The sequence below is a fragment of the Ornithodoros turicata genome, chromosome 4 (assembly GCF_037126465.1).
Source record: "Ornithodoros turicata isolate Travis chromosome 4, ASM3712646v1, whole genome shotgun sequence".
NCBI lineage: Eukaryota > Metazoa > Arthropoda > Arachnida > Ixodida > Argasidae > Ornithodoros > Ornithodoros turicata.
This window is the reverse complement of record NC_088204.1, coordinates 10,884,424-10,899,510: the sequence shown is the minus strand read 5'-3', so window position 1 is coordinate 10,899,510 and position 15,087 is coordinate 10,884,424. Positions and strand designations below refer to the sequence as shown.

The 15,087-nt window shown below is 43.7% G+C and overlaps 2 protein-coding genes across 3 annotated transcripts; one reads left to right on the top strand and one right to left on the bottom strand.

Moving 5' to 3' along the window:
* Nucleotides 1-6,516: 6,516 nt before the first annotated feature.
* LOC135391013 (proteasome assembly chaperone 3-like) lies at nucleotides 6,517-11,245 on the top strand. Of its 2 annotated transcripts, XM_064621074.1 has the most exons (5): nucleotides 6,517-6,654; nucleotides 6,739-6,840; nucleotides 6,942-7,025; nucleotides 7,091-7,264; nucleotides 10,948-11,245. In XM_064621074.1, the coding sequence occupies exons 1-4, from the start codon at nucleotides 6,562-6,564 to the stop codon at nucleotides 7,238-7,240; spliced, it is 429 nt and encodes a 142-aa protein (XP_064477144.1). In that variant the 5' UTR covers nucleotides 6,517-6,561; the 3' UTR covers nucleotides 7,241-7,264; nucleotides 10,948-11,245. The 2 variants fall into 2 exon arrangements, with proteins under 2 accessions (XP_064477144.1, XP_064477143.1); XM_064621073.1 differs by lacking the exon at nucleotides 10,948-11,245 and having other exon boundaries at nucleotides 7,091-9,082.
* Nucleotides 7,755-12,386, bottom strand: LOC135391014 (tax1-binding protein 3 homolog). The gene is made up of 4 exons (XM_064621075.1): nucleotides 12,252-12,386; nucleotides 11,791-11,919; nucleotides 11,611-11,688; nucleotides 7,755-11,395 (listed from the first exon to the last, which is right to left on the bottom strand). Exons 1-4 carry the CDS (start codon nucleotides 12,294-12,296, stop codon nucleotides 11,285-11,287), a joined length of 363 nt encoding a protein of 120 aa, XP_064477145.1. The 5' UTR covers nucleotides 12,297-12,386; the 3' UTR covers nucleotides 7,755-11,284.
* Between the last annotated feature and the right edge of the window lie 2,701 nt (nucleotides 12,387-15,087).

Here is a 15,087-nt window from a genome sequence, read left to right as displayed (position 1 = left end):
ACAAGCCATTCTCAGAGCCAATTGTTAGCCAATGGGCTGGAGAGTTCCATGGGATAGATTGGGGAGACGTGCGTGCCCGCGTCGCGTTGAAACCGAAAGCTCTTCCACTGTTTCGCCGTATGTTCTTCTTCTTCTTCTATTTCTTCTTCTTTTTCTTCTTTGTCTTCTTTTTTTTTTCTTTTTACTTTTTTTTTTCATCTGGGGTTTGTTGTAGCCAAGAGCGAGGCAAAACGCCGTGCCACCAAACTGACAGGACACCGGGATATCTGTCCCGCCTAAATCGGTACGTCTGGTCACTTTCCGTAAGGATGAAGTTCAGCATCTTCGCGGACGTCACAATGGTGTGGGACCTAGAAAAAGATTATTGGGGACCGTTTCTGGACACATTATACGGGTGCAAGATCTACGGTGTGTTGGTTTGTTTTTGTTTTTATTCGCTGCGGGTCTTTTTTTTTTTTATAAAAAAAAAGAAAGACAAGTTACGAGAACAGCATAGTTGCTGTTTTTCCAGGTGTGTTACGTGGCCGGTTCCCTGGCAGTTATAACGGCTGTTTTGACTGCCTGTTACGCGGCCATATTTACACTACCTACTTCGTCACCAATTTCTTTGCCCGTTTGTTTGACAGCAGAGATGTTCCTGAATACGTAAGCGAGGTTTCACGTTCGGGAAGCGTACTGTTCTCTCACGAGAGATTCAGACGAAGCACGGACGTCATGCGAAACTTATACCGCTGGCGCCTCGCCGGGGCGAGCGACGACAGTAATGCTGCAGGGAGAAACTATAGAGCAACCACGAGAACCCTGACCGTGGAGAAAGAATGGATGAAAACAAAAAAATAGTTTGCGTATCCTCACACCACTGGTAGCATTAGGCAGTCCGACTTTTTTGGTGTGCGATGAACTCTCTTTTTTTCTTTTTTTTTTTTTTTTTTACTTTGGCTCATTTTTCGTGAAACACCCTGTGTAAGGTCAAGATGTCAGCCAATCGCCGCGCACAATTTTAAATACAGACTTTCTGTGGCTACCAATGGCTGCCCATGCGGCTCTTGGCGGCTTGTCTCCATAGCTACGGCCGTCGAAGCACGGCGGCTATTGGCGCCCTTTATGACTGTGTCACTTCGTACTCTGCTTTGTAACAATGCTTTCAATAACACTACTTTCGTAACAATCAGGCTTTGTTTCTTGGTGGTGCTGACTTGACGACTTGGCCCTGCCGCCGCTGTGCCCGGTTACGCCACCGGTCACCGCATGGAAAGCCGGTGATTGACCGACGTTCCTTTGTGCGAGCAGTGTCAACGCTCAACACAACCTATACACTCTAAAAACAGAGCTTCACCGCATAGCACGCTGTGCGCCAACCATTGCCACGAATGATAGGGTTATCGCTTCCGATTCGAGGAAAGAAGAGGGCGTACGCCTTTTTGTGGCAATCTGGGTATATGGTAATTGCCACAAAAAGGCGTACGCCTCCCTCGCTCCCTCTCTACTCTCCCCGATGAACTCGTGCACCTCACCGCATCCCCATCCTTCAACCTCCTCTATCCTCCATCCGTCCGTCCTTCCTTTGTGTTTTGTTTTGCTATGCATTTTCTTTTTTTTTTTTTTTTTTTTGCTATAGTCGTGACGACGCCCACTTCTGTGTAGCCAACAACGACGAGCCTATCCTGCCACCCCCCCGCCCCCTCTGTTTTTAGAGTGTAGATACAGAAAGCCTGCTTAAATGCCTCCTCTAACTGCTTGGCACGTAGACGTATAGTAAGTCAGCCAATCGCAGCACCTAGCCAAGATGTCATCCAATCTCCGAAGACGATTTTGAACCGCGGGCTTTAAGTGGCGTAGCGAGAAAAATAGTTCGGGAGGTTCTATGGGGACTTCACATGGGGGAGGAGGATTTCGTCCTCGTTTCCCTCTCCCAAATGCACTACCCAAGGTACATTTCGTGGGGTTGAAACCCCCGCCCCCCTGGCTACACCACTGCAGGCTTTCTGCGGTGGCTGCCCAGGCATCCATATTGGCAGTGTGCAGATGTGCACACTATGTAAAGAGAGCAACCGTCTTGTTCTCAAGAGCCGAGAGGAGGTACACGGGGGAGAGACAGACTACGTACGCTACGCTAGCTTAAGCACCACGCTGCGTAGCGCTTCCGGAAAGAAAACCTTGGCCTTGTACTTGATCGTCAATCAAGAGGCACGTGGTACGTTTGCCGACGCTCTTTGTCTTTTGCGATGACTGCCATATTTCGATTTTGAATACTCCCAATCTGTTCACTTAGTGTTATACACTCAACGCGCATTTTGTGCACGTTCCCCAGGGCGTCAGTCGTGACGTTGCCCACATCTGTGAGGCCGACAACGCCGATCCCTTTCACCACCACCACCACCGCGTTTTGTGCAACACTCAGCAGCAATCAGTAGTAGCATAAATGTCCACTGGGTCATTTTTCGTGATGTGTATCCACATCGGCAATTATAAAGCGTGCGAAAGCAAAGAAAGAAAAAAAAGCACTCCGGAACTGTGCTCTCTCGCCGGCCATGACAGCTGCATCAACGTGAAATAACGGGAGCAAATAAATGACCGTCCAGGAAAGCAGATGAACTTCCTTTTCACTCTCTCTGGCGGCTGCGTCAACAGAGTCGCTCGAACCTGTACTAAAAACCCCACAGGCTCACCTATTCACTCGTTGCAACGTCTCTGTTCCATCCACTACAAGACCAAGGTACGTTGCTTTCTCATATGGTTATATATGGGGATATATGTTATAAGGTAAGAGTAGCGAGCCAAATATTGGCTGACCTCTCTTAACACTTAAAAAGAAGAAGGCGGTTATATAGTCGGTGTGTTCCGTACAATCTTGCATATCACCCCATTTATAACGACCCGGCGATGGTTCCACTTAGTCGATTCCGAAACAGGCTAATGCCCCAGTGCGTAGGTAATCTTCGTGAAAATCTAGTTTCGCTATCGTAATTTTTCATCGAATTTGAAGTCCCCCCGAATTATTGTCAACGATTACGGGAAACTATAAAAAAGAAATATTTACAAAGGATGAATCTCACTAATGATTCGTATCGGCATCAACAAATATATCTCGCGTAACGAAAATAGGCCAGTACGTTCCCTCCATAACAACACGTTTGTTGCCCCTTTTTCTCGAATAAATGCATTCAGGTTTCATTTTTTTTCCGCGCACAATAACAAACTGGAATGCACTAGCGTACGAGATAACAAATGCTTCATCATTACATGCGTTCTCATCAGCCATCGTCCCACAGTAGCTGTAAAGCCCTTCCTCTTTATATGTTCTGGTGCTTGTTCTAGGTTCTCATTACGCTCTATTCTATGTATTACTGTGTTTTAATCTTTTCGTCGTTTTTGTTTGCTCTTCATTTATACATCCAAAACATTGTAGCCTGTTCCTGCTACGGTCGCCAAAAGGCGATTAGCAGTATATAATAAATAAATAAATAATTTATTGTAGCATTATATTAGTACACATTTAGCGCAACCCGGCCATAATTACACTACTGTGGATACCTACTGCATTCTCATTCGAGCATCATTATTTCGTCATTCCACAATGTGTGCTTGACCGTCAACTCCACGAGTGAAGGGCCTGATTCTGCGATATCCGGGTAAAGCGTAGGGCTTCGAACGTTCTGACCCAGATGAGCACCACACTCTTGGAAATGAACTTCACCGCATAGCGAGCTCCTAGCCAACCATCATCTCGAATAATATCATTATCTGCCTTTTTGTTGAAAACGGGAGGCGTACGCCTTTTTTGTGACAATTATCAACAGCATAAGTGTCACAAAAAAGGCGTACGCCCCCCGTTTTCAACAAATCAGAGCAGATAACGATAGCATTTGAGATGATGGTTGGCTAGGAGCGTGCTATGCAGTGAAGTTCATTTCTAAGAGTGCACGGTACAAACGTGCAGTACGCCCACGGCGAAATTAAAGCGAATTATTCCCTAAAAATCCCCGTATAGCAAATTCGCAATTTATCAATACCACGAAGTGGACCAGTTTTACGTTTCCCTGCGTTTGCGCGTATTGTAATTGGATCAGAGTTCCGGCCATTCCCATTGGTAGTCGTAAGCACGTGACTTCTCTCGCGCTTCGTCACTGGCGGAGAGACGTGCCGTGACGTCAGTTCCGCATGAGTTTCGGTATTCGCAGTTCCGGTTTCCTATTATCCCCTATTTTATTACCCCCCTTTGCTGTAAAACTTGTCATACAGGCTCCTATCGATGCAAATAATTACACCTTAGATTTATCCGGAATAACTTGAGACGAGGTGTCGCTTCCCCTTTAAAATGCCTTAGAGCCTTACTTTTCGCGTTATTCGAGTACTTCTTGTATTCTAAACTCGAGGAAGCTTCCGCGCAAATAATAATAATAATAATAACTGCCGAAATTTGTTTGTAGGTTACACTTTCTCTTCCTCTCCTTATCTTGTTGTCCATTTTTATGATACTAGAGTTTACGTACGACAATTCTTACCTGACTCCGCATTTATTCTTTCTTATGCTATTATCAGGAATGGAGCCTGTCTATAGTACCCTCTGGCGATGAAACACCCCATTCATTATCAGCAACATAAACTTGTTGTTATTGTGACTGTCTAGAACGCCGGCCTGTCCCCCTGTTGACGGTAAAATAACATGTTTGGTGTCATTTAATAGCGATCTTTTAGTACATAGGAATAACTTTACGAAAACGATACGACAAAGGAAGTTATCAAACCAAAGCTTAGCAATGTGAAATCACCCGCTTCAAAGAAGCAGGGCGATTGGCTTATCATCGCGATTGGCGATTAAGGGTGAACGCCTTCCGATAAACTAAAACTCGCTTATAGGTAGCGTGTTACTTACAAATACAGGGCCTCACAACAATCACACATGTGATACGTCGCTCTAAAATATTTTGATTGGTTGTGAAAATTGCGATTAAATCGGTTCGGGTGACGCCTGGTGTGAGACGGCCCTTATCACCTTGTCGGTGTCACCCAGTCTGTGAGACGACCCTACGTCATGATATGGGCAGATTGTTAGTCTTCTTGTTTTCTTTTTCCTTGCGTGTATCTGTGTGCACACAATTTGTTACATTAATTTTCTGTTACACAGATAAATGTGGCTCTTTTCATTGTGTATCAGTTTGTAATTTCGTACATGTATCAGCTTACAGATTAGGTGAAACATCCTGTATAATACTAAAGTGATAAAAAAATTCTAACTGGCCACGTACTCGCCGGAGGATTGTGGGACTTTCTGCAATTACCTTCTGGTAAATTTTGCCGCCGTTTAGGGAGGCTTTGGACAATTTTCAATTCCATGAGAGAAATTAATTTTGGTCAATTGAATTTCGAAAATTGCCAAGCGAACCTCACTTTTTTTAGAAATATGAAGTCCTGCACGGATAACCGCAGGCACGAAAACGATGCACAGTAAAAACTATGCACAGTTTCGCAAAAGTCGAAAAAAAAAAGTAGAAATTACACTTTAGTCCCGGCTGCTTGATTTTTGTAAAGAAGCGCGCGCCAAATGTGCGTCCAGAGGAGGAAGTGTCCCCGCCTTCGTTTGTTTTGCCTTCTTTGCTTCTTTGTGGTAAGACGGTTGTCACCAGCATCAAGGTCAAAGCGGGGGAAAGAAAGGTAAAACAAGAGGCGGTAACACTTCCTCCACTCCCCGCCTCTTCAGTGCGCTCTTCTTTGCGACAATCGAGCAGGCGGGGCAAAAGCGTAACTTTTACACTTTTTTTTTTCGACTATTTCTGTTGCGGTACTGCGCATAGTTTTTGTTGAGTCTGTGGTTATCCGCGGCTTCCTGCGAATTTTGTTAAACAGACCGGACGTTACTCACGTGATTGATTAATTAATTTATAGTGATAATGACGCTTAAATGGTGCAATACTTTTTTTCTAGCCACACGTTGCACGTCGGGAACAGTGTTGGAGCTTCATTGAAATATCCATGGCAATACTCCGGCACGAAGATCACCCTCGCTAAGACATAATCGGAATCAGCCGTACGCATTATCCGCTTGTACCGCATGCAAAGTACTAAAACAGTACTAAAACATGACAACAGGATACCGTTTCCCTTTCTTTGAAGGAAACCGCGGGAGGCTAGCCCACGAGTGATCAAAAGCCAGAAGGTTGTGAAACTCGGTCAGAAATGCATGAACAGTGGCAAGCTCTGTGTTGTTTTGTGTGTCAATTTTACCTATGATTTTACCTTGTCATATCATAATGCTCTTTCAGAGGAAAGATTTAAACGTCTGTCAGAGGAAATTAGGAACTGGCAAGATGGTGGCATAGTTGTGACGCTTATACGAATCCCAGCTTTGCTACATCCTGCCCTTTCCTGATTTTCGAAATACGGCGTTTGACCTGCACGACCTGCCCCGCCGGAACAGCCTGGGAACAGTCACCAGTCACCCTGCAGCGTCATCTAAAAGCGCGTGGAAGGTAGCGCCATGGAGAACGGTGAGCAAAACTCCTTCTCGCTTTAGTCACGTCTGTTTGCTCACAGGGAACACATGGTAGCTCCCAGTTCAAAATGTTGGCGGACGATAATCCAGCAACGAATTTAAGTGCAGATGATGCTGCAGCGTCTATTTTCCAGAGACAATCGCCGTTAAAGACGAAAGTGGTGAGCGTAGTTTCTTGCAGTTTGTCTCGAGAACCTGTAAGAAGCCAATCGAATGACTTGCTCTCTCCAATTCATTTGTTGCAGACAGCCGTCCAAGTTGGTGACCAAGTTACCGATATTGCGATATCAGACTTCAGTGATAAATTATTTGTAGTCGTTTCTCAATATCAAAAGCTAGGAACACTGGTGAGTACACAGTCGTGAACGTAGTGACATGTTCTGAACGTGACATGACATGACAGAACATCGTGACATGTTCCCCACTAACGTGAAATTCATTATCCCAGGTACTGATAACAAAAGATGTTGCCTTAAATGGGGACGCTCAGGAGCCCGTGTACGACACCAAGACTCTCTTCGGAAAAGACGAGGTACCTGTTTTTTACGTGGCAGAGTAATAAGTACTGAAACAGTCCCGATCATCTTTCACTTTCAGCCTGAAATTCATGCAGTGGCTAGACTATTTGCCGACGCCTTACGGTGCGACAAGACCATCCTGCTTGGCATTGCCCTCAAGGACTTCTCCACAAACACAGTGCGGACATTAGCTTCCTTCCTTTCAGATGCCGTGCTGGGACTCTCGTAGTACTTATTCAAAAGCGTAGCGAAGGTATTTGAATTGTACTTTTTACAGCGTCCAACTTCGTCAACAAGCTGTGTATTCTACGTGCTCTATATTTCTTCAGCATCTGCATACCTTTGTGCCTTACAGGAACAGCTTACCATGTCTAGATTACCATGCAGCTTGAAGGTTCCGTGACATTTCGTTGAACGCCGTTTCATCGAAAATTGACATTTCATCGAATCGGTGGTTGCCGCTCTTTCTTTGGGCAACGTGTGAAATACATAAAAGGCTGTCCTAATCTGACCTTGATCAGGCATCGATGAAACGGCGTTCAATGAAATAGGCAGACACTCTGCTTGAACGGTCTCCATTTAGTTGGATCATACATCTCCATTAAAATCAAAATATGAGACATTCAGCACCACGGCTTGTTTGACTACATGGTGTGTTTCAAAATGACTATGCCTAAAAGTATGTATTGGAAGTATTGATTGGGAGCTGCAGACGCAACTAACAAAAATACACCGAGGCTCAGTGATGTTGTGTTTTCGAGGTTTAATGTAACTGACAAGATTCATCATGCAACATCAGAACACATGCAGTTGCTTTCGTTCACAAGTATGCAGTCGGCAATCCGGTTATAGTTTATGTTGCATCACACTTGAATTCCCGCTTTCAGCTCTCATAAAACGAATCAATTTTTGTGCAGCTTGGTTGGGTTGTTTGCCTGCTCATAATGTACACACTGCTAAACTGTCTGAATCTGAGAACTGGTCTTATAACAATGAAATGGTATTGACTTATCAACAGGATCCGAGGAGCACATAAGTATTTGCCTGTACATGTTATAAAATATGGAAGCATCAAACTCGCATTTTACATCACCATTTGAAAATGTGAAGAAAGAAGAAAGGTACCAACGTGAAATACTCTGTTGAAATACTGAGGAAACCACAGGACTGTTGCACGCTCAATACGGGAGGTGAAATGCAGCGTCTTTGTGGAAATGGTAAACGTTTTGTTGTGTATATAAGGTGGCATAATAAGATAGAGAACATAACAGACCAACAATACATGCTGGAACAAAAAGTCTGGTCCTCCTTGACATATTACAGATGCACACTAATAAAATGCTAAAAGGGGCACTAAAATGCAAAAACAAGTTCACCTCAAATTACGTTACGCGTGTGTGCTTCTCCTGCTGTCTCACTGGACGCTGCCAATCTTTGCTTCCTGGGGATCCCAGTCGTTGCCGCCAAAGACGTCTCTGTTTTCATTGCGTTTTTTCTTCTAAACGATAGCACTGTGTAAACTAATTTTGCTTGCATTATACTAACTGAAACTGAAACTTTCATTTGAGAGCAAGTTGTTTTTGCATTTTAGTGCTCCTCTAAAACAAACAGCAAGTTGGAGCTGTCTTATGTGGTGTTCTGAAAGTTCTCAACATTAACTGCTTGCATGCACTTGCGAGCCAATGTTGCTACGAGACCAATAAATGTCAACCTAGTTATACACCTGTAAAATATGTTGCATTATGCCACAAATCTCCGATTCTTCATGTTGATTTACAGCATATTTAGAGAAAAGCACAGTACGTTCTAGAACTTGACACAGAAATAAAGATGCAAAAATGAATGCCACAAAGAAACTAGCAGGCCGACAATCACTGAATACAACCTCCTCCTCGGACGGTTCTGTTGGTATTTGAGAAACTAATTGCCTACCTCAGTTGCCAAAGGCAACGCTATCGGTAAACATATTGCTATTCAGTGAATATCTGTACATGAAGCCATACTATAGTTGGGAGCATATGCTAACATACTTATACTATGAAATATAATAAAGTTGTTTTACAAAAATGCACCACAGTAAAGTAACATTCACTATACAGCATATCCACACACACACACGTCCTATCGAAGTACTCCACAGAAAAAAAAACATGGTACTGTGAACATTAATAAGTGTGAAGCAGGCAGCACAGAAGTGACAAGCGATTTGTTCATTCTGCACACCAGTCAATGTTCACCAGTAATCAACGCGTTATGTGTATACCTGCAGCTATGGGGCTCTATACTTGGCATCAAAAGCCTTTATGTTAAAACTTCCTCAAAATCTGGGATGTACGTGAATATTGGTCCTGTGGTCGATAGGGCACAATGAGGTGGAGTTCTTTCTGCAAACATAAAGGGGTTGTTGACTAGAGCGCTGCACAGGCTCATGCTCACCCGGGCCTGACCTGTGCTGCCCCACTCTTAGTTAGCCACGGTCAACTTTTATACCCAGCTACTCGGTGGTTGATGGGCAGGGCTGAAAAGCTATAAATTTTTCGGGTTCTGGTTGGGTATGGAATTGTAAACGATTTAAAGGGGCGGCCGAATCCGTTCCGGCCGACTTAGAAATTATAGCGTCGTTTTATTCCTCGTGGACCACCGACCATGGTGTCGAAAAATCTTGCGCGAAAGAGCGGCGTGGTTTGACTGTTATTTGATGGAATACAGGAGAAGAGCAGACGGCGGATGTTGAGAGTATGCAGGAATTCCCTCTCTGGAAAAACGAGAAAATGTCACTCCCTAAGAAGTGGGGGCACAACCTCGAGAAAAGAAGTGGCGCCTCCTCTGATCGCCGCCCTCTCACTCCTCCGCTTAGGGAGTGAAATCACTCCTCCAACTCCTCCGCCTCTGCAGCCGATCTTTAAAATTTGTTCATTTAATATGTAAGCGCTGTCTTGACGAAAAAATTAGCCAGGTTGATTGTCGGCCGATGCCAAACACAGTGGTATCCGTTTCGTAGATGGCCTGTGCAGTGCTCTAGTTGTGACACTTTTAATGTGTACATGGTTTGCATCTTTGCTACCCTCCTTCTATTACCCCATTGCTGCAATACTTGGAATGCAGGTTCATATTGATGAAAATAAAAATCGCTGCTTTACATTTATCAAGCATAATATAGCATCTGGTAAAGTGTGATATCAGCTTTAAGTATACTGCACTTTACTGCTCATATGAACTTAGGGCAAACCTTAGCCACAACTATCTGTAGGTGCTAGAGGGTGTGGCCCCCAAAACTGCATAACATAAATGCGTATGTAAGGGGAATACCCAGGATGTACCACACTGCTTCAAGTATGCAGTATGCTGCTGAAGACCAGGAAGTACTACTCTCAGGATTGCAGAAGATAGGTAGATTGATTGTGAGTGCATTCCAGCTTCCCTCTACTATGATTCGACATCAAACAGCTCACAGTTGGTGTCCTACAAGTGACTTTGCACTGTGTTGCACTTTTGCACGTTTTGTTTGCAAAACGGGGCACAGGGCACACATTCCCTGCCACTAGATTTAGAGAATTCTGGTTCCTAAAATTCGTGGCTAAAATTGATTGGCTTACTTCGTGATAAGACTGAGATTGCCCGTACCGCATTTGATAAAAGTGACATCGCACATGCTTGTGCCATAAACAGCAGCTCACATGATTACCAGTTTTCGAAAGGTGTCACAATTTTGCTAAAAAGTTTGCATGCCCTTAAAATTCCTTTCAATTTGCAAAAAAACTGGGGGGATCACAAACATTGAGAGTCTTACAGTATTTCAATTAATCCCTAACGGCTTGCTGACTTGCACAGGGTGCTCCTTATTTACTTTCCACGTGAATGTGTTGTAGACAGCCTATGGCATCTATGTATGACAGCTACTTGTATTCATAATTGTGATTTACCTTTCTTCCACAGGTTCCTGCACATTAAATGTAAAAAAAAAAAGTTCAACTCTCGCACAGTGCATTTCCATGGTGACAGCCACTGCTTGCCAAATATGCGGCAACAGCCGGCATCAAGCACTAGCAACGTTTTGTGAATGTAACAAGCTGAAAATGGACATGACTTGTGACTTTGGTACGCAAAAGGCTAGTATGCTGTCAACTAGCGGAAAAAAAATATGACTCTGAATAAAAGTTTCTGGAAAAGTATGTAACACGTAAAAAAAACTCCGTGTAAAACAGAATACTCTGATAGAAATTTGAAAACTAGGCCTAAGAGTGCAACGTGAGATTGCATCCGTCCACGTGTCTCACGAGTGTGTCACGCCTTTCCGAGCGATGAGCATATTGAGGACGGGATGCTTCTTGATGTACTCCACTGCCTTCTTGTGTGTAACCATGGTGAAGTCGTATCCATTCACCTGCATCGTAGGTCATGTCATGAAGCAAACCTTGTGCAGCTGAAGGGTGCAGTACACATAATGCGAATGATTTTCACAGGATGCTAGCAGGTGACAGCGTACAATTTTTTATGCAAGACTTCCCAGTCAAAATCTGTTATTCTTAATCATGATTTCCAAACAGGTTTGTGAGAGAGGATACCAAGTAAGTAGCATAGTGTTGATATCTGACCTACCTGTAGTATCTTATCATGAACCTTAAGTCCACATCGTGCAGCTGGACTGCTGTCATAAACCTCAGTTACATAGATGCCCTGGGGAGAAGGAGAAAAAAAAAGCTTTCCCAATGTGCTATCGACGGTAATAAAGCGCAAAAACAAAGGAAAAAAAGCAACAAGAGCAATATAAAAGCTTACATTGTCTGTGTAACCCTGTGGACTTCTTGTGAAGTCCTGATCTATTCCGCCTCCAATCTTGAAGCCACATTTCATAACTTCCCTTCCCTCCGGGTCAATTCCGACTTCTTTGGCAAGTTTGATCGGAATCTGTAAAACGAAGAGTCATATCAACAGGCGTGACCTCATCGGAACCTCCCGGTTGTGTTGATAGGAGCGACGGCACACCGCTATAATGCGCTTTTCTATTTGCTGCAAGACCTATGTGATAACACTGTGGTCACAGCATTTGTGTTTCTGTGCAGCGACTGCTTTGTGATGCTGACATACTACCCCAGTAACCGCTAGTGCAATTTCTCGCGTGACATCGTTTGACGGGTAGCTCATTTCGAGAAATTTCACGCTTGCAGATAGGCAACAACGATCTAAAACGGTGAGACAGTCCCCAAGGACGCAAATATGACGACGAGCTCGTTACATACGCTTAAACATTGCATTGCAGTTCCAGGTTGATGCTGGAAAGCCATTTCTATTACAACTACGAACACTGACACAAACACGGAAGGCGGGCGCAAGATCCTGGCAAACACAAACCATACACGAACTACAATAACGGATGTTGATCTTCCAAAACCGGATGTGAGGTGCGCTATGAGTTCCGACATCGTTTGTAAATCAAGACAATAGAACCACGCTTCTAGTACTTTTTCGTTTCGTAGAATAATGTGATTTTATGCAAAGTTAAAACTGCTTCAGTTGCAGAGTTTGCCTTTGTACCATGCCTTCTACTTCTACCCAACGAGATGGCGCCAATGGCGCAGGGCAGATTTCAGATTTCCAGATGAAATCACAGGCGCGCTGTGATTTTCAATTTAACATTGGTCTGGGGACAATATTCCAAAGTCCTCGCTCTTTTGGTCACATCACATTTGTTTTGACGTGTCCCATTCGGTTAGACCGCGCTGCGCCCGCTGGAACCACTCTGACGCTTCTTCGGTTTCGTTTTCGGTTGCTTGATATACTATAGTTTGGCGATAGCGTCTTCTATTTCCTTCGGCATCGCCTATATCTATGGCAGTCTGCCGCAGTCTAGCAGGATATGTGGCATTTGTTGGCAGGCGCCCTGTTCGTGCCTGGAAAAGCAGAGCATCTTCTCAGCAGTCTTCCTACGTTATAATGGTTGTAATAAATGTCTCGCCAGGTGTGTCCAACAAGACGATTTGGCTTTTCTTTTTGTTATTAGGTTTAGTTCGTGTTTTTGCAAATAATATTCTTCGTTGGGGAGGGATGATCCTAAATATTTATATTCTTTGGTGCAGCTATTCAGTGACCCTAGTGCGTGCTATTTGTTGGTCTTGGGTGTTGAACTGTCAAGGAAGTGTCACCTGGCAAGTTTCAGACGTCAACCGTATACGCACAATGCAGCATAACTTTTTGATACCCATTGCTACCTGGGAACATGCTGCAACTTTGAACTCAAGGAATTGTCATTACCAAATATATTAAAACTGACAGTCGTGGAAAAGTTGTCCTCTTTTCTCTTTTAAAATTAGGAACATACCCCAACAACGCAGTCCTATGGATATCTTATGTATGTCCGAAACCGGATATTTGGATATCCTGCGGATAATGCATCCAGACGAGCCTCGATTTGGGAGGGGCGGTTTCTTTGTCGGAGCGCGTAGTGGGTGAGGGAAGAGAGCGAAATTCAATGTATAAACTTCCGTTTCTTTCTTATTTCTTTTCTTTCTTTTTTTTTTTTTTTTTTTTTTTTTTTTTTACGGTCCTATCTTTCTTTCAATAGGAAGCAGCGAACAAGCGCCCGTTCGCTGAACACAGCCCTCATGCACCTTCCTATTTGTTTCGGTTTCAGTCCGTCTACCAACGTCATGATGACGTTTCTCGGGTAGAGGTCTATTCTTGTAATAGTTCAACGCGATTCCGCGTGGTGAGCGGCGAGCGCATACTGGCGAAGGCGGAGGGCGAAAGTAACGTGGTACCGTCTCACGCGCTTGGCTTCAAAAAAAGTAACACGCGTTCCTCATGCGTGTCTTTCTAGCTCACCATACCAACATGGGTGTCGGCTGCTCTGAACAGGAATGAGGCCGGCGTTTGTACAGCCTTGGAGGCTTCGCCAAGAGAAGCTGTTATGCAATTCCCTGCTTCGGTACTCAAAAGAAGCAATAATTGCAAAATGTTCAGGAAGAGATGGCTACTCGAAAAGAGCAACGATACTACTTTCTTTCGGCAGAAGAATGTGTTGCGGTATGTGGTGACAAAAGAGGAGAGATCATGAAGTTAGAAAAGAAGAGAAGCCATATTTTTGCACGAGTACCATGTCATTTCACCGAGAAAGTTTTGCTCCAGCACCAATTGCCGCAGCGGACATATGAATAAGTAGATAAAAGTAAAGAAGGGAAACAGTTTGTAAGCATTCGCAAAAGCAAAATGTATAATTAACTTACCTTATTCATTTGTAACGCTATGCAAGTATTTCGGAACGAAACGTATTTGAAACATTCAGGGTGAAATTTTAGTGATATTTATTTATTACTTTACATAAACTGTAGCCTCCGCAGCCAGCTCATTTTCTTGCTGAAAGCTCTTTCTTAAATTTCGTGTGCAAGTGTCGCGTGTGTGTATGGGAATTGTGTGCGTGTACTTAACAATTAGTATCAATAACCTGCACACTGAAATAATGTTTACGCGGTAGAATGTTGTCTGAGTAAAAAAAAAAAAAAAAAACTCGTTATTTTAGAAACGATAGCTAGAAGCTTTTAGGAATCCTGAAGTAACTATTTGAGTAATGCCTTACATTCCAACAGCAGTATAATGAGTGAGGTAATTTCTCTACAAAATGAAAGTAACTCAAGAAAGTGCGCGTCTAGGAAGTAAGTTCCCTACTTCTTAAAGTGGTAGTGATCTTTTTTTTTTACACGTTTCAAAACAATACGTAGTACTCGTATATTAGGAACCCCTTCGTGGACCGAAGTGCGTACGTGGAATTTTTCTTGCAACATAATATATTCGTGAGAAACAAAGACGTGCGGTCGGTGGTACGTTCCATAACTTTCACTGATGGCAAATACGCGAAACCAAAAATGCTTTCGTTAAAGGCTTGCTTGCACGGGCGTTTCGTTTAAAATGTCCGGTAACAATGAAACGAGAAAGATCCCCAAGAAATTCGCTGACCGGCTACCGCAAAACTGAAAACGAAACAACTGAAATTAGAAAGCGGTAGCCTTTCCTTGAGTTTGAGGAACACACAATACGAAGAGGACAACACAAGACTGTCCTCTTCGTATTGTGTGTTCTCAA

What these genes read in the sequence shown, in the direction of transcription:
- LOC135391014 (XM_064621075.1), bottom strand. Translation starts at nt 12,296, where the DNA reads ATGGCTTTCCAGCATCAACCTGGAACTGCAATGCAATGTTTAAGC. An exon ending in CTGCAATGCAATGTTTAAGC is followed by an intron (nt 11,920 to 12,251) that starts GTATGTAACGAG and finishes TTCGTTTTACAG; the next exon opens with ATTCCGATCAAACTTGCCAA. An exon ending in TTCATGATAAGATACTACAG is followed by an intron (nt 11,396 to 11,610) that starts GTAGGTCAGATA and finishes CCTACGATGCAG; the next exon opens with GTGAATGGATACGACTTCAC.
- LOC135391013 (XM_064621074.1), top strand. Translation starts at nt 6,562, where the DNA reads ATGTTGGCGGACGATAATCCAGCAACGAATTTAAGTGCAGATGATGCT. An exon ending in ATCAAAAGCTAGGAACACTG is followed by an intron (nt 6,841 to 6,941) that starts GTGAGTACACAG and finishes TCATTATCCCAG; the next exon opens with GTACTGATAACAAAAGATGT. An exon ending in CTCTCTTCGGAAAAGACGAG is followed by an intron (nt 7,026 to 7,090) that starts GTACCTGTTTTT and finishes TTTCACTTTCAG; the next exon opens with CCTGAAATTCATGCAGTGGC.